This window comes from Cucumis melo, chromosome 7, assembly GCF_025177605.1.
Source record: "Cucumis melo cultivar AY chromosome 7, USDA_Cmelo_AY_1.0, whole genome shotgun sequence".
Taxonomy (NCBI): Eukaryota; Viridiplantae; Streptophyta; class Magnoliopsida; order Cucurbitales; family Cucurbitaceae; genus Cucumis; species Cucumis melo.
The window spans coordinates 28,418,494-28,436,950 of record NC_066863.1 but is presented as its reverse complement, the minus strand read 5'-3'; the positions used below and the strand labels follow the sequence as shown (position 1 = coordinate 28,436,950).

At 32.4% G+C, this 18,457-nt stretch overlaps 3 protein-coding genes across 3 annotated transcripts; all 3 read left to right on the top strand.

Moving 5' to 3' along the window:
- Positions 1-884: 884 nt before the first annotated feature.
- On the top strand, positions 885-4,590 carry LOC103494685 (PTI1-like tyrosine-protein kinase At3g15890). The gene is made up of 4 exons (XM_008455987.3): positions 885-1,357; positions 1,842-1,989; positions 3,244-3,506; positions 3,582-4,590. Exons 1-4 carry the CDS (start codon positions 1,314-1,316, stop codon positions 4,234-4,236), a joined length of 1,110 nt encoding a protein of 369 aa, XP_008454209.1. The 5' UTR covers positions 885-1,313; the 3' UTR covers positions 4,237-4,590.
- Positions 4,591-7,146: 2,556 nt separating this feature from the next.
- Positions 7,147-8,149, top strand: LOC103494684 (ethylene-responsive transcription factor ERF003-like). The gene is made up of 2 exons (XM_008455986.3): positions 7,147-7,251; positions 7,644-8,149. The coding sequence occupies exons 1-2, from the start codon at positions 7,169-7,171 to the stop codon at positions 8,071-8,073; spliced, it is 513 nt and encodes a 170-aa protein (XP_008454208.2). The 5' UTR covers positions 7,147-7,168; the 3' UTR covers positions 8,074-8,149.
- A 5,516-nt stretch (positions 8,150-13,665) lies between these two features.
- LOC103494683 (ATPase 9, plasma membrane-type) lies at positions 13,666-18,064 on the top strand. The gene is made up of 13 exons (XM_008455985.3): positions 13,666-13,902; positions 13,999-14,118; positions 14,208-14,306; positions 14,394-14,531; positions 14,617-14,931; positions 15,011-15,337; positions 15,418-15,537; positions 15,613-16,150; positions 16,231-16,745; positions 16,831-17,004; positions 17,105-17,287; positions 17,381-17,562; positions 17,653-18,064. Exons 1-13 carry the CDS (start codon positions 13,855-13,857, stop codon positions 17,747-17,749), a joined length of 2,856 nt encoding a protein of 951 aa, XP_008454207.1. The 5' UTR covers positions 13,666-13,854; the 3' UTR covers positions 17,750-18,064.
- Positions 18,065-18,457: the final 393 nt, after the last annotated feature.

The following is an 18,457-nucleotide window of genomic DNA, read 5'->3' as shown; positions in this document are numbered from 1 at the left end:
TGTCGATAGACTTGGATAGAATTATTAATACATTCTAGATTTTATTTAATTTTGCTATCAATTAGTTCTAAAAGGTTGTAACTAATTTGTAACTAAGTAGTAGTCTCAGTAGCAAGATCGAGTCAAAAGCCATCGGGAGGCTAAGACAAAATCTCTCAAACCTAAATAAGCCTTTAGAAAAGTAGTAAAACGAAGGGTTTTGGGTTGTGGTGGAATAGAAAATTAAAATGCAGGAAAGTAAAAGAGATTGACAGAAAAAGAAAACAAAACATGAGATTACCTTTGTCGATTAGAGAATGTGAGACTATCTACTGATTAATTAATTGGTTTATCATACAAAAGTTCGTAAGTTAACTGATGATCAAATTTGATCGACTGCCTGGAAATGTTGGATAGACTCTTTAAGGAAAATCAAGTGTAAAGAATTTTGATTCCTAACGACTTAGCTAAATGTTGTCAAAAGATCTTACTTGATAAACTCATGAATTGATTATAACATTAGATTAAATCGGCCAAAACTAGACTAACGCATTCCATTAATTGGTTTCGTTACCTTTTGATATTGATTGACCCTAAAAACGCTAAAAGTTGAACCGTGGCTATGACTAAAATATATTGCTACTCAAATTAAGCATGCTTTTGTTACGACATGTATAGCATAGCATAGCATAGCATACAAGTATACGCGGTTAAGTTATAATGGAAATTAAAAAACTCTTATTTTAAAATTAAAAAAGATTAAGAAAAAAAGGGGTTTCCATGAGATTATTTGTTTTTTAAAAAATAAAATTGCTCTCCCGAGTCGTTTCGGTTGGGAATTTGTACACAGCTGGAATATTTGAATTTTAAAATTAACAAATAAAAAAAGAGAAAGAGAGAGAGAGAGTCAGACATGGAGGCGTGAAGAAGACTACAGGGGGAGGACGCCATTTCTCTCTCTCTCTCTCTCTCTCTCGCTATCTCTCTTCAAAACGCTCTCAATCCCCTCTGTTTCCGCCTCTCTCTCTTCTCAAACAAAGCCCAACATTCGTCCAACTTCTCTCTCTCTCTCTCTCTTGTTTTTTTTTTTTTTTGAACTTTTTTACACACCCAAAATCAAAACTCCATCAAACCAAACCAAACCCATTCCCTTTTTCTTTTTTTTTGCAAATGTTTGTTTCTTCCTCTGTCCCTTTACGCTTCGCATCTCTCTCTTCTTCTTCTTCTTCTTCTTCTTCCTTTCTGTAACATATATTAACTCTGTAAGCTAATTAAGCAACACCTACCTTTGTCTTTCATACTCACTAACTTCCCTCTGATTTGCCTCTGTTTTCATGGCCTTTCGCCCCTTCTCCTGCTGTGGAATTGGTTTGGATCGGTACGTTTGGACTAATTAACTCACTTTAACTCTCTTGATTTACTTCGTTTATATATTTGGTTTTATGTTTTGCTCTCTGGGTTGCCCTTCTTACTTCTTTTTCTCTGCCCCCTTTTAGTTTTCTGAAGGATTTAGCTTCTGGGTTGGGCTTAATATTTTTTTTTATTTCTGTAAATCTTTTGAGTATTGTATTGGGTTCCAATTCTTAGCTCGGGGTCTGACTTTGAATTTGTGAGATATTGTTTAAACTTCAAACGGGACTTTTATCGAGCAGTTTGCGGGCCTGGTGTCTTTGGAGGAAAGAGAGATGGGTATTGGATGTAGAAGTTGAATTTTGGATTACATAAGAATTTTCCGCGAACTTTACGTTTTTTTGTTGATCTGATTCTAATACTGTATTATGATCCTTACTCAACTGGTGGAAAAATTTTGCAACTTTCTGGGAGGTTTGTTTTTGTTTGTTGACTGTTGTTCTATTCTGCAGGAAAGAAAGAGGGAAGAAACAGCAAACATGGAGGGTCTTTTCATTGAAAGAATTACACTCGGCTACAAATAATTTTAATTATGATAACAAGCTTGGAGAAGGAGGATTTGGTAGCGTTTACTGGGGACAGCTGTGGGATGGATCACAAGTAATCAATGCGTTAACTTTTCTTAGTTTCCAAACTCCCGTAATTATTTTCTTAATGATGATTAAAGGATGCCTAACTTATCATAGTTTATCCTATCAATTGATGTGACATGGATTTATTTAGATTTGGAATATTATTCTTCAACTTGTTTCAAATAAACTATGCCACCATTCTTGGTTAGAGTCATTTTAGCTCCATTTAAATACGTGTTTTATCAGTTTTAAAATAGAAGTAAGCTGGTGAAGTTAAGATCTTTCCTTGTGGCGAATAAACTATTGAATGTACTACAATTTTTTGAGTTCGAGTGAAAGTGTACACTTCCTTGAAACTTCATGTATCATGTGAAATTTTTGAGATGTTAATCACATGATTGTGAAAGGACGGAGACCAGGGCTGTTTGGTACGACTTTTATCATTAAGATTCTTATCTTGTTCTGTTTAGCTACCTTAACATGCCAGCAGAATGTCACTATTTACAAGGATGTCTAAAGCGCATTAGAAGCTTTTCATATTGAGTTGTTATAAACCCAAACAAAATCACTGCCCTATGATCTCTGGACTATTCTTTCATATTCCACAGAAAATGTATTATATTTAGAAATAATATAATACCCTAAACTTGATCCGATCTGTTGGTCTTCATGGAAGTGCTTACATGGTAAATTGGTAATATATAAGGATACGTGCTCATTCTCTTCTCTGGCCAATTTGGAATTTTTGAGGGCCAAGTGCACAAGAGTTGCGAAATTTGGGCGAATGCCAGTATGAAGGGTAACCACCGATGGTTAGCTTAGTGTTAATAAGGTCCATGAAAATAACAAAGGACTTGTAAAAATTCGGTTAAATTATGGTGACCAGTGGCCACTTACCCAGGATTTGACATCTTACAAGTTTCTTTGGAAAACAAATGTAGTAGTGTTAGAGGATTCTCAGAAGTTGATGTGGAAGTCAAACTCCTCACGCAAATTGAAAAAAATAAGAATAATTTAGCGTTCCTGAAGATTTTGAATTTTAGATTTGTTGAGGCTAGGATTGACAATATATAGTAGGTTCAGCGCTTTAAGGAGTTAATACCATAAAGTTGAAAGAGGGTATCTCGTTTGTAAATAAATCTTCTCCTTTGCATAGTTCAAGGTTTGAAATTCCATGTCAGAACTTTGAGTTTTGGTCTCATCTGAACATGTTGACGCTATTTGTAATTTTGAATCTCAGAACTGCAACCTACTCTGAAATCTAAACGGAATGTTTTTGCAGATTGCAGTTAAGAGGTTGAAGGTCTGGAGCAACAAAGCAGACATGGAATTCTCTGTGGAAGTTGAGATACTGGCCCGAGTTAGGCACAAGAATCTATTAAGTTTACGTGGATACTGTGCTGAAGGGCAAGAGCGCTTGATCGTGTATGACTACATGCCCAATCTAAGTCTACTCTCCCATCTACATGGACATCACTCATCGGAATGTCACCTTGATTGGAAACGTCGCATGAAAATCGCCATTGGGTCTGCCGAGGGAATTGCGTAAGTAAACACATCTTTATTTCATCTTGGCATTCTTTTACGCATTTTGATCACTCTGAATTTTGTTTGGTTCAGCTATCTTCACCATCAAGCAACCCCACATATCATTCATCGAGACATCAAAGCTAGCAATGTTTTGCTGGATCCTGATTTCCAAGCTCGTGTAGCTGACTTCGGATTTGCAAAACTCATCCCCGATGGTGCAACACATGTAACTACAAGAGTCAAGGGCACACTCGGATACCTCGCTCCTGAATATGCCATGTTAGGTAAGGCATCAGAGAGTTGTGACGTATACAGCTTTGGCATTCTCCTGCTTGAGCTTGCCACCGGCAAGAAGCCGCTTGAGAAATTAAGTGCAACAATGAAACGCACAATCATAGATTGGGCACTACCGATTGTAGTTGAGAAAAATTTCGAGGAGCTTGCAGACCCAAAGCTAAATGGAGACTACAATGCAGACGAGCTAAAGAGGGTCATCCTCGTTGCGCTCTGTTGTTCCCATTCACGACCAGAGAAACGACCAACCATGCTCGAGGTGGTTGAACTACTAAAAGGAGAATCAAAAGAGAAGCTAGCGAAATTAGAAGGCGATGAACTGTTCAAGAGCCATCAAGTAGCTGCACAAACTACAGAAATAAAAGCTGGTGAAGATAGCTCAGACTTCATATCAGAAGAACAGGATTCAAAAGAGAAGGTGAAAGAGAATTCAACACAAAACCCCACATGAGAATAGTAAGTCTACTAGCTTAGAAAAAAAATTTCAGACAGCTTTCTTTCTTTCTTTCTTTCTTTCTTTTATCATTTTTATCTTGGGAAGTTGTGGGTTGGTTATACAGTAGTAGTTCTTCAAGTTCCATGTTACCTCTGGCTGTCCTTTACAAAAGCATGCCAGAGTGGTAATGGCCTATTGATTCTCAAGCATTGTTTTATGAGTGCAGCTGAGATTGTATGATTTGTGGTTCCCTTTTTAGACTCTTTTTTTGGGGGTTCCATTTTATGTTTGGATATATATATTTATATATATACATATTGTAAGTGGCTTCAAACTGTATCCAACCTGGTGGTTCTCTCTTTGGATGTATAGACCCTTTTTTTTTTTTTTTTTTTTTTTTTTGTTTTCATTTTGTTGTTTTAGTAGGAGTGACAAGATTCTTTACACCAACTAGTGTTTTTTTTTAATTGCACTATAAAATTGTTTAGGTGCTTTGGTTAGTCCCCACAGGCAAAAGGAGCAGATAAAACAAGAGAAGAGAGTACTATTAAAATGATTATAACTTTAGATTTTATTTTGTTAAAATACAAGAAATTTGAAAGTATCAATCTTATATTACAGGGGTTGTTATCAACTTTCTAATTTCCATCACTCATCTCGACTAATTTATTAAAATTAGTTAAACATTATGAAAGTGATATTAGGAAGGTTCGATCATCGTTAAACTTTGTCATTTGTTCTATGACTAATTTCGAGTTTTTAAAAGTTACAATAATATCTTTAAATTATTAAAAATAATGTTAAAGAATTTTTTAGGATGAAAACGGTTAACATTAAAATAGTAAAATAAATTAAAATATTTATAAAATAATTACAAATTTTTTAGATTTTAGCACTAATAAACACGGATGGATAGATAGACCTCTATTAGTGTTCGTCGATATCTATTATTGATAGAATTTGAAATGTTAATATATTTTATAAATATTTTCCAACAATTTGTCATTTACAATAATTTTTCTAATAACAACAAAATTATAGTAAATAAATTTTAACTACTTTACCCAACTATAATAAGTAACAATATTATAAATAATAATTAAGTATATAACAAAATTTTAAAAAAATTACAAATATTAAGAGAATGTTGGATCACATTTAGCATTAAAAAAAAAAGATAACTTTTAAAAACTTATCAGGAAATAAATACATAATTTTAATAATCAAAACATATAATTATGATTAAATTCATAAAAAGAGCAAATATATTAAAGTGTTTGATTTAGATACTTTCTCAAATAGGATTAGTGATTTTCCCTTTAGATACTATTAGGGTTGAGGATTGCATGGAACCAACAATGCCCCATACCAAATCCAAATTCTTTTGGGTTTTAGCCCAAATCGACTTCGTCCTCCCAAGGCCCCTTTGGATTTGTTCTACTTTAGTTTGTAATATAATAATTAATCTAGTCTTATCGTAATAAAATATCGTCGTCTATCTGTGTTATATTATTGTATATATTTATCTGTATCATGTTATGATATAAATAATATTTTATTATTTTATATTATAAATAAACTGTGGTATTTTTCTATAATTGTAAATATTTCGATCGATTATTTCGTTTTATTTGAGAACCGTCGTTGTTTTTATTTTTTATTTTTTATTAGATGATTTAAATACTATTACTAATTCTTTTTGTTAGGATCACTTTGATTTTTATGATTTAAATTTTTTTGTGGAAAATATATAACTCCTAAGTTAAGGATTTTGATTGGGGTACTTTAGTAATTTAATAAATTCGATAATGTGTTATGCTAAATTATATATAATTATGCTTTTGCTATATTTCCAATATATATATATATATATATATATATATATATATATATATATATATATATATATATATATAACAGTGAGAGTAGGGTATCCCCATAATATCAATGCATGCTTTGCTACACACCAAGGTAACATTCACAAATGTAAAGTCAAAATTGGAAGCTAATTAAGAAAAAAAGCATATAATTGTGTTTGTGAGATAGAGATTCAACATATTGCAAATAAGGCCACCTAGCTGTTCCCTTTAATTTGGAATTATTTCTCCTAATAAATAAGTGTATATAAAACATTAAAAATAAATTAAAGTACACTACCTACATCCTCAAATTCCCATATTGAGGCTAAAATCAAGTTATGTTATATGGTGGTGGAGAATGGAGAAGCATCGTAATCATTGTCCTAATAAGAATATATACGTAAAGTCACACGCATATAAAGTAATTATTAAGAAATTAATTTTACGTTCCACCTTCTAAAAGAAAATATCTATACATACTATGTTTAGTCACGTCAACATCATTTAGAATTCAATAGCAACAAAACATTATTTATAAGGAAAATAGCATATAATTCAAAAGGTAAAATAAAAAATTTTCCAACCCATTTAATCACAAAAATGAACTAATAATAAGAGTAATGAACTTCCATGCATTCTCTTCCAATCACACACAACGACCAAGACAACATAAACAAATATTGTTTCTTTTTCTAAAATTTATCACATGAAATTGACATGGAGGAGATTATATAGTTTAAAATGCACTTAAATATTTAAAAATTTCGAGTTTCACCCAACTTTATACATTCTACTACTCAATATTCAATCATGATTTATTTCATTGTAAATTTTTTTTAAAAGAAAATATAATTCCTTTGGTAATTAAAGTAATATAGGCATCAAGAAAGATGTAGACTGATATATCAGTTGCACTCAAATATATTAATCATATAATTTTTTCTCTTTAGAAAAAAGCAAAAAGAAAGAATGGTAAAATGATGATTTGGTAGGGGCATGCAGAGGGGATGGAAAGGGCAAAGAGAAAAAGATTGCTATAAATTTGCACTATTATTCTCTGATTTGTGTGTATATTTACTTTTAGAAAAATGGGAAGACCTCAACAACGCTATAGAGGAGTCCGTCAAAGGCATTGGGGCTCTTGGGTCTCTGAGATTCGTCATCCTATACTGTATGCTGCATCTCTCTCCCCTCTCTCTCACCTATTAAAATCACTTTCTCCCAAATCACTTCATTTTGTGTGACAAGACTTCTACTCAACGTAGTATAAGGAATGTAGAAATTTTTGTTTTAGCTTCTCAACAGTTTTTGTGATCACTCATGTTCTATATCTAAAAAACTCAGTTTTCTTTTTTATGAAAAAATATATTTCTTTAATACTGTTATTTCTTTTGTAATCGACAAAGATGGTAGAGACAAGTGTAGATTTTGGATGAACTAAGGATGTTTCTATGTATATATTAACATTTGAATAGGTTGAAGAAAAAAAATGATGAACGTAACGTAAGATAAGATGTATCCAAATACATGTTTAAAATTATTATTGAATTGTAAACGAATCAGGAAGACAAGGATATGGCTGGGAACTTTCGAAACGGCCGAAGACGCCGCCAGAGCATACGACGAAGCAGCTACGATTATGTGTTGTACTCCCAACAATCTCTCCACCAATCATAGCGCACCACATCATCCCTCGCCGGCATCGCCCTCGTCCAAGCTTCTAACTCCGACATTGATCGAGAAGTTGCAAAGATGTCGAATGGCTTCCCTCCAAATGACCAAAGCCCAATTCGCCGTCCGGAAATCCGCCGACCCAACTCAAACTCCGGCCACCAAACTCGAGGGAGGTCACTGGCCGGAGAAAGAGGCCAGATGGGTCTCCAGCCGGGAGGTTGAGGAGGTCCGCCGGCTTGAAGATGACCACGTGGAGCAAATGATTCAAGAGTTGCTTGATCTTGGGTCCTTTGAGTTTTGCCCTAATAATAATAATTAATAATCATCATTTTGGTTCTACAAATAATTAGATTACATTATTTATGAAATAAATTCAATGCTCTTTTTCTTTTTAATTCGAGTTCAATCACATAAAGAAAAACCAAATATTAAGATGCCATGAACAAATCATTTTTTTTCTTCCATGCTAGTTGATTCACCTCTATTTTAGGAAATCTCTATACAATATATCAAATATCACTCCACATTATGAAATATATATATATAACATTTAAGTAGAAAATTCTTAGTTCATATACAATTTCTTTTTATTTTTATTTTTTAAAAAATCAACCAAAAAAGAGTCAAAAGAAAGAATTGTTTAATTTATTTGACAAGTACATGTTGGAGCTACAACCTTGGATCATGTGAAGGGAAAAAAAAAAGTAAAATAAGGAAAACTATGAAAAGAAGTTGAAGAGAGAATAGAGAAAGGGAGAATAAAAAGGAAAAGGAAAAAGAAAAAAGAAAAAGGAAAAAGGAAAAAGAAAAAGAAAAAGAAAGAAAGACAAAATTAATAAAGTAGGAGTGAGACTAATGAAGGCTTGATTTAGACTATACAATATATGTTTGTTTGTCTAGAAGAATATGACAAATAAACTTTGATATATATTTTTTAAATTAAATCCCTAACAAGCTAATTAAATTAAGTTAATGTATCAAAAATACTTTATTTATGAACTATTTTGTCATTTTTTTCAATAAAATTGCAGCATATTTCAACAATAGTATATTTAAAAAATTATTTAATATATAAAATATTTATAAACAAAAGAAATTTTTGATATTAAATTTAAAAACATAAAAAAAAAAAGTTTAATTTTGTTTTCTAATGTTCAAATTTTGTTAAACTCAAGCATGCATGGTTCTTGAATTTTATTGTTATACTTCAAAAGCTTTTTTTTTTCCATTCAAAACTTTATATATATATGAATAAAACACATAGTTGAGCTATACTAATTAAGGTCAATTATTGGGAAAAAAAACTTTCAAGAAATAAAAAAAAATTAATAATGTGTTAAAAAAATAGAATTTTATGAAGCACTTGATGACAACCTACATAAAAGGAAAAAAAAAACAAGTGGAATAATATAGAGATAGGTAGAATGAGTATGTGGGTCAAAAGTGATGTTAGAAATGGGAAATATATATATAAGATGAAAGTGATAAAATAAATAAATAAATAAATAAATAAACCTGTCAAGTCCCTTATCAAGATGAGAGAAAAAAAAAAAAGAAACAAGTGAGAAAACAAAATGAGAATGTTTTGAAAGTGAGATTATAATTATTGTGATTTTTAGCAAACCACATGCATATTTGAAAAATATGCCTTTTAGTGTTAAATTTAATTATATATTAGTTTAAAATATTATCATATTCAAGATTATATCTAAAAAAATAAAAGAAAAAAAATTATTGAAAAAAAGCATTTGAAACCTTATAGATGGTTGATGTCAAATTTTAGATAATAAAATTCAAATGACACGAACACTAAAGTTGTTTTTAGAGAAAAATATAATGTGATTTGTAAAAAAGGAAAATTTGCATACGGGTGTGATCCTACTACACATTTTGATGTCAAGTCAAGAATGCAAGAGAGCATAAGTTAGAGGATTTGAGAGTAGATTCTAATTACCTCGTTATATAAAGTTATAATTATATATATACTTATAGGGGAAGTTGTTTTAAGGTTGTTCCCTAGGGTTTCAAGCTTTCTCAAGATAATTAGATAGCCAACTAGATGAGGGGCATAATCGATATCAATTGCCCTCTTCTAAGGTTGAACATCTTTCCTTAGGCTCATTTTGATCCTAGGGTTGATGCTTTCGGCCAAAGAGCACATATGAGATATGTCCCATTAGTTATTTTATTTTCTAGGGGTCGACCTCAAACTTGGCCTAGCTGAGATCAAGGACGAGAGCATAAATTTGGGCTTTCGCATTGTCTTACCTTCCTCTTAAAACTATTTCGAGTTTAGGGTGCTATTTTTAGTTCAAAATTTAATTTACTACTTTTTCAACTTTATTGTTTTGATTAAGCATTCAAAATCACCCATCACATTGGATATATACTTTTAATTCTTTTATTAATCATCCTTAAAAAAAAAAGTTAATTTGTTCGTAATTTAATTAGTTTGAATGTTGAATATTAATCTAAAATAAGTGAAAAATAGTATTGAGCAAATAATATGTTGGATGAAAAAACTAAATTTTCCTTTTCTTTTCCCTTCCCAATAAACCAAATCTTTTTATTTTCAAAAAGGGAAAACAATAATAAAAGGAAATATTCTATGAATCAAATCTTGGTTATAATATTAAAAATATTTATTACAAGTTAAAGAGCAACAAATACTTTAAAAAAACCTTAAGAATAGTAAAGTCATCATCGAATCCAATCTTTAATTATTACTACACATAACTCCAAAGTTAATCTCTAGATTAAATGGATAATCATTTTAATTAAGTAATAATAAGTAAAAAAATAATAATTAATAAGCTTATGAATGTATAATATGGAATAATCCATCAATTAGCATACAAATTCCAACAAATTAAGACCCAACTTTATCTATTATTATTTTTATTTTTATTTTTTTGGCTTAATGATTGTCTCCCCATTTTTTTTTTATATTTATGTAATAATATATGCTTTTTCTCCCATAAATAATTTATCTCTCCCTTAGGAAGCTCATAAGTAATGATGCTATGTACATGTAGTGAAATTGATTGTGTCCCCCATTACAAATTTTATACTCCAATTCTTTTCATCTTCTTCCTATCATCATTAATTACTATCAATTTTTTAAGTTATTACTATTCATTTACAAAAATTAATCTTTTTCTTAAAAATCGACTAACTATTCAAGGGTTTCGTCAAAAGTTACATCATTGATGATAAAATTATAAAGCAATATTGAACCTTCTCCTATTACTCTTGTGGAGATTTCTTCACCCTATTTCATTCATTAAAAAGATCACAGTAGAATGTTATAATATTATATAATATGAAGGAAAAAAAGAAAAAGTGAATGACAAACAATACATGCTCGAATCCGACTTATTAATATATATATATATATATATATATATATATATATATATATATATATATATATATATATATATATATATATATATATATATATATATATATATATATATATATATATATAAATGGGTTTTGGTTTCAATCATGAGTTTGAAATTTGTGTTCATGTGAATCATGTAGGATAGATAGTGATAACTCATCACTCATCATTTTGATCCTCTTTGCCTTTCTTTAAATTTCCATCTCCTATTTACTTTCTTTCCACACCCTCTGTATTGTATTAATGATGATAGGGCTAAATTATTTTATAATAACTTAAAAAGTTCACTATCCTATCAATATCAATGTCTAATTTAATAAAAATAATACACTGAAGAGAAGTATATTATAAAGATGAATTTTTCTTTTCACCCTTTACATTAAATTATAAAATTGCGTATTTAAATTTGAATTGACTTTATCCCTACGTTCATATGTTCATATTACTTTGCGTACGTCAATTTCATCTTTATACGTTAATTTGAGAGAATTTATTTTTTTCTTTTAAATATCTATTTAACTCTTTAAATATTACTTTCTTTGAGATTATATTAACAATAGTTAAGTTAATTTATATTATATTAATACTATAATTAGATAAATAATAATTGTGACTCTCTCACAATTGTATTACCATCAAGAATTTTCTAATTACAAGTAAATAAGCTTCAAACTTTTATAATTCTCTATAAAAAAAAATTATATAATTCTAAAATTTCTCATTGTCATTAATTGCTTTAAGAATTAATACCGATCCATAAACTTCAATTAATGATGTAAGGTTGTTTGGAAAATCTATGATTTGTAAATTGTTAAAGATATTTATAGTTTATTATTTTTAAAACAAAATGAATTGCATACAATATTGTTTTTCATCTTATAAAATATTGAATGAGAAAAAAAAAAGTGTATAAATTCAATAATAATGTCATTAGGTGTTAGATGATGACAATTTCCAGTAGAGATGTTATATAATTTTGAAAGTGATTGGTCGAATTTTTTAGATCCATGAAAATAATATCGATTATCTTTCTAACTTCGTTGAAATAGTACAAATTGAATTCCAAAAAAAAACAATTAACAACGATTAATTAATCAATGGGTAGAAATCAATCTTAACCAAGCTTTCAAATTAAAGGTGTAATTCTTATAATCCCATTGATAGGTTCATACATTAAACTAAACAACTTCTATATCTACCCTATCACGATTACTTTGCATTTCCACATTTAATATGCAAATTTCACCCCCAAAATTTTTAAGTAACTATATTCATATATCGACATATTCTCTTCTTCTTCTTCTTTTTGTTGATGATAAAACTTAATATGAATTACACTTCTTTCATGTGTTGTCAACAGAAGAACATATATGCCTTTATTATGCAATTTCCTTACCTTTAATTAATTCTTTTATGCAAAATGAACTTATAATAATGATATCTCTTAGCTTCTTTCTTCTTTGTTTACTTGTAGCTAGCATGCAGCTCCGCAATGAGATTGAAGTTTTTGATCAACAAAGAGCTATATGAAATAGAAGCGCATTCAATCAACGGGGAAGAGAGGGAGAAGAAGATCGAGACAGTGTTTATATAAGTGGTTGATCAGCTTAAAGCCTACGTCCACTATGCAAGATCAGATAGATTTTTCTTTATAAAGAGAGAAGATTACGGCACGAGGAAGATTCATATATAAATCCTTTCTAAATGATGGAGTTCATCCTATTGTTCACTTGGCGCCAATCAGATGACACTGATATTAAATTGCATTGTAAACCAGGTACAAATAGAACACATTCCAACATGAAACCGCAACACACCCTTCCATTGTAACGAGTGCTTTATTCTCATATGGTAAGCTTACAGGACTTGATTGAACTTTGTATGTATGATCCAACCTGTTCAAATTGTCAGTCACATGACAAGATGTGCAATCCAATCGACAATTGTTGTGTTGAATTCCACGACAAATATCCTTCGACAAGAACGAGAAAATCAATTAACTCAATCCCTCACAAATTAGCGCTGGGAGGTTTAAACCAAATAATACTTCAATCAAATTGTGTTGAAGATACAATCAAAATTGATAATATAATTAAGATATACCATCAAAATTGGACAATTTTGTTTTTGAAAATACAAAAAAAAGCTAATGCAAAACTTAAATCAAATTAACAAAAAGATTTTATGTCTTCTAAAATAATAATGATAAGTAATGCCAAATTAATTGGTAATTTTGAATTGAATGGTGAAAATTATATTTCGACCGTTTGAAAGCAAAATAATAACGAAAGTGAGGGGGCGTTAACGTAAAACAGCAATCATCCCTTCCAATTGCAACAAATGGCGCAAGAATGAAGGAGAAGGAAAACAGAAAGTTGCGCAATGGCGGTACTACACTCCCTTACGACGACCGAGCTTATAGGAAAACCATAACTCTCGCTCCTTCGTTCATTCCCATCACAAGACTTCATTATAAAACCATCATTCTCCTCTTCACTACAACATAACAAGAAAAACCAAAAAAATATTTTACCATTTTTCCCCTGGCCGAACCCGAGTTGAAGGAACCTGAAGGCGCTTCTCACTCCTTACAATGGAAAACTGAAAAAAAAAAAAAAATTACTGTTTTCTCCAAATACCCATTTGCTTCTTTTTGCTTAATCTTTATATTTTAACTTCTATACATTTCTCAGAATGACGGATATCAGTTTGCAAGAGATCAAGAATGAGAACATTGATCTTGTAAGTTGGTGTTTCTCTTTTTTTTTTACGGGTTGTTTTTTACTGTTTTCAATTCTTGTGGTTTTTGAAAATTTTGAGTTGTTGAATGATGTACAGGAGCGTATTCCCGTTGAGGAAGTGTTTGAACAGCTGAAATGCTCCCGAGAGGGTTTGTCCTCAGAGGAGGGGCGTCAGAGGCTCCAACTCTTTGGCCCAAATAAGCTTGAAGAGAAAAAAGTGAGTTGCAAAATTAATGAAACCAAACATAAATTTTCTTCTTTTATGGGTTTTTGTTCTAACGTTTCAAACTCTGTCACAAATTGCAGGAAAGTAAATTTCTTAAGTTTTTGGGCTTTATGTGGAATCCACTTTCATGGGTTATGGAAGCTGCAGCTATTATGGCAATAGTGCTTGCCAATGGAGGGGTAACGTTTATCTCTCTGTCTCTGTTTCTGTTTTCCTCTGTTTTTCAAATGAGATTCTGATGTGATCATTTCAACAATGGATTATAGGGACAACCACCGGACTGGCAAGACTTCGTGGGGATTACTGCGTTGCTTATTATCAATTCAACAATTAGTTTTATAGAGGAAAACAATGCAGGCAATGCTGCAGCTGCACTTATGGCAGGACTTGCACCAAAAACCAAGGTAAGTTAATGATTCAAGAAGAAGAAGAAGGTGATTGTTGGTTGGTGTTTTAGTAGTTTTTACTGATTTGTTGATTTGATGGAAGGTTCTTCGAGATGGAAGATGGTGTGAAGAAGAGGCTGCAATCTTAGTACCAGGAGATGTTATCAGCGTTAAGTTGGGAGATATTATTCCAGCTGATGCTCGTTTGTTGGAAGGTGATCCTCTGAAGATTGATCAGTCAGCACTTACTGGTGAGTCTTTGCCGGTTACTAAGAACTCTGGTGATGAAGTGTTTTCTGGTTCCACTGTCAAGCAAGGTGAGATCGAGGCTGTTGTAATTGCCACTGGTGTCCATACCTTCTTTGGGAAGGCTGCTCATTTGGTTGATAGCACAAATCAAGTGGGACACTTCCAAAAGGTAATGATGCCAACTTTCACATTCTCTTTTAGAGTTATGATGATAATGTTGAAACTGATGATAACTATTCAATTCTCAGGTTTTGACTGCCATTGGAAACTTCTGTATTTGCTCGATCGCCCTGGGGATGGTGATAGAGATCGTAGTGATGTATCCAATTCAACATCGTAGATATAGAGATGGGATTAACAATCTCTTGGTGCTTCTCATTGGAGGGATTCCAATTGCCATGCCAACAGTGTTGTCAGTTACAATGGCTATTGGTTCTCATAGGCTATCCCAACAAGGTGCCATTACAAAGAGAATGACAGCCATTGAAGAGATGGCTGGGATGGACGTACTTTGCAGTGATAAGACAGGAACACTAACTCTCAACAAGCTTACTGTTGATAAATCCATGATTGAGGTCAGTGCATTAAACACATTAATAAAAGATATCATGGAAGTAGTGAATGGAAATGATACTCATGGAATTGTAAATTTCAGGTGTTCGTAAGAGATGTAGACAAAGATAATTTGGTTCTGCTTGGAGCTAGAGCTTCCAGGGTTGAGAATCAAGATGCTATTGATGCTTGCATTGTTGGAATGCTTGGTGATCCTAAGGAGGTATTCTTTTAACTCTATCAAATATTTCCTTAATAGACGTTATCTGATGACATTCTAATATGTTAAACCTTACAGGCCAGAGAAGGCATTAAAGAAGTCCATTTCTTGCCCTTCAACCCAGTTGACAAGCGTACAGCTATTACATATATTGACAATGATGGCAACTGGCATCGAGTTAGCAAAGGAGCACCGGAGCAGATTATCGAACTTTGCGACCTCCGAGATGATATCAAGAAGAAGGCTCATTCAATCATCGACAAATTTGCCGATCGTGGTCTTCGTTCACTCGCTGTTTGCCGACAAACCGTTCCAGAGAAAACCAAAGAGAGTGCTGGAGGACCATGGCAATTTGTTGGTCTGTTGCCTCTCTTTGATCCCCCAAGGCATGACAGTGCAGAGACAATTCGAAGGGCACTAAATCTCGGTGTCAACGTTAAGATGATCACTGGTGATCAATTGGCAATTGGAAAAGAAACAGGGCGTAGACTTGGAATGGGCACGAACATGTACCCATCTTCCTCACTTCTTGGACAAAGCAAGGATGAGTCAATTGCTTCTTTGCCTGTTGATGAGCTCATTGAGAAAGCTGACGGATTTGCAGGAGTCTTCCCTGGTGAGTTTAACTTTCTTAATAGCATAATTCTGTTTGTGCCGTTGCTTTTACACTAAATGGATGATGTTGATTAAATACAGAACACAAATATGAAATTGTGAGGAGGCTTCAAGAGAGGAAGCATATTTGTGGAATGACAGGAGATGGTGTGAATGATGCTCCAGCTTTGAAGAAAGCAGACATAGGAATTGCAGTTGCTGATGCAACTGATGCTGCAAGAAGCGCTTCTGATATAGTCTTGACAGAGCCAGGATTGAGCGTAATCGTGAGCGCTGTTTTAACAAGCAGAGCCATTTTCCAAAGAATGAAAAACTACACCATTTATGCAGTCTCAATCACCATCCGTATTGTACTTGGATTTTTGCTAATTGCACTCATTTGGAAATTTGACTTCTCCCCTTTCATGGTTTTAATCATAGCCATTCTCAATGATGGTACCATCATGACCATCTCTAAAGATAGGGTAAAACCCTCTCCTCTTCCTGATTCATGGAAGCTACGTGAGATCTTTGCAACTGGCATTGTCTTGGGATCATACTTAGCTGTTATGACCGTTGTTTTCTTCTGGATTGCTAACGCTACTGATTTCTTTACGGTACTAAAAAATTACACTTACGATCGCTTTTAGCTACACAATACAATTGTTTGTGCTTCTGTATTCATAGATTTCTGTTGTTCAGGACAAATTTGGTGTACATTCTATTAGAGGAAGTGGTGGTGAGCTCACAGCAGCTGTGTATCTTCAAGTCAGTACAGTAAGTCAAGCACTCATCTTTGTGACAAGATCTCGAAGCTGGTCGTTTATCGAACGCCCTGGTCTGCTCTTAGTGTTCGCTTTCTTTGTAGCACAACTGGTAACAACACTCACAATAATACACATAAACAAATTGATATAATCATATAAGCAACCCCATTATAGATCTTAAAACTAAATAATAATTCAATTATTTTTAGGTGGCTACCTTGATTGCTGTGTACGCCAACTGGGGCTTCGCTGATATGAAAGGAATTGGGTGGGGATGGGCAGGAGTTATCTGGATTTACAGCGTAGTCTTCTACATTCCTCTTGACGTTCTCAAGTTTGCCACTAGATATGCTTTGAGTGGCAAGGCTTGGAATAACATGATCCAAAATAGGGTACAGTACATAAATTAAAAACAAACATGGATAATATTTTACTTGTTCCTGCTGCCTATTAGCTCACATTCTCATTTCCTGCTGCCATTTCAGACTGCTTTCACATCAAAGAAGGATTATGGCATTGGCGAGAGGGAGGCTCAATGGGCTGCAGCTCAACGTACCCTCCATGGCCTACAGCCTCCTGAAACATCTGACCTCTTCAATGACAAAACCAACTACAGGGAGCTGTCCGAAATCGCCGAGCAAGCCAAGAAGCGTGCTGAAGTCGCCAGGTAAATATTAACAAGCAAAAACTCTAGTGTTTGATCATCTGTAATGTCATTTTCCTTGAGGTTGTAATTGGGTTGTGATGTATTTTGAAGGTTGAGGGAGCTTCATACATTGAAAGGACATGTTGAATCAGTGGTGAAACTAAAGGGATTGGATATTGAAACTATACAACAACACTACACTGTTTGAAGATGAAGATGAATGGTAAAGAGAAATTTGAGGCGGCGGAAAAGGTGACCGCCGGCGACAGCAACAAGACGTAGAAATCATAAAAGAAACAACAACAACAAAAATGAGATATTTCTTTCTTTTTTTTTTCTTTTTTCATATTATTTGATTCATTGATGATTGGTTCAATCACATTAGGCTGTGTCTTGTTGTTTGATTTTTGTAGTAGGAAAGTAGAGTAATGGCAATAAGTCGCCAGCACGTGTGATTGTGAATTTCCAATCCTATGTTGGTGTCATCCCGACACGTTTCATCGGATAGGGTCTTATTATTCCATTTTTCTTTCTTTTTATTATTATCAAATAAGTAATAATAAAAAAAAAATTAGTATTTTTCTCTTATTATATTCTTTGATTATTTGATTCCCACATTAATTATGTTATATAGTTAAATGGATGAATTAATTAAAATCCTAGAGAAAATTATATATAAATATTTTACCCAAGTTTAATTGAACTTTGAACAAATTTTAAAATTTGTTAAAATTATTGACGAGTTGCAATACATAATGGATCATCCAACCTAACATAGGACTATAGTGATGGTGGTTCGTAAAGATGTAAGAATATGGATTTCTAGTTGTTGTAAAATCCGGAGTTTTTTTTTCTTTTTCTTGAAAAAAGAAAAAAAGGATATCATTTCCATGACCTTTAGAAAACGTAGAATATA

Bases quoted from the DNA above. Each gene is read 5' to 3' on its own strand.
- LOC103494684 (XM_008455986.3), top strand. From the start codon at position 7,169: ATGGGAAGACCTCAACAACGCTATAGAGGAGTCCGTCAAAGGCATTGG. The intron at 7,252-7,643 runs GTATGCTGCATC...TAAACGAATCAG, and splicing joins GAGATTCGTCATCCTATACT to GAAGACAAGGATATGGCTGG.
- LOC103494685 (XM_008455987.3), top strand. From the start codon at position 1,314: ATGGCCTTTCGCCCCTTCTCCTGCTGTGGAATTGGTTTGGATCG. The intron at 1,990-3,243 runs GTAATCAATGCG...ATGTTTTTGCAG, and splicing joins AGCTGTGGGATGGATCACAA to ATTGCAGTTAAGAGGTTGAA. The intron at 3,507-3,581 runs GTAAGTAAACAC...TGTTTGGTTCAG, and splicing joins GGGTCTGCCGAGGGAATTGC to CTATCTTCACCATCAAGCAA.
- LOC103494683 (XM_008455985.3), top strand. From the start codon at position 13,855: ATGACGGATATCAGTTTGCAAGAGATCAAGAATGAGAACATTGATCTT. The intron at 14,119-14,207 runs GTGAGTTGCAAA...CACAAATTGCAG, and splicing joins ATAAGCTTGAAGAGAAAAAA to GAAAGTAAATTTCTTAAGTT. The intron at 15,538-15,612 runs GTATTCTTTTAA...TAAACCTTACAG, and splicing joins TGCTTGGTGATCCTAAGGAG to GCCAGAGAAGGCATTAAAGA.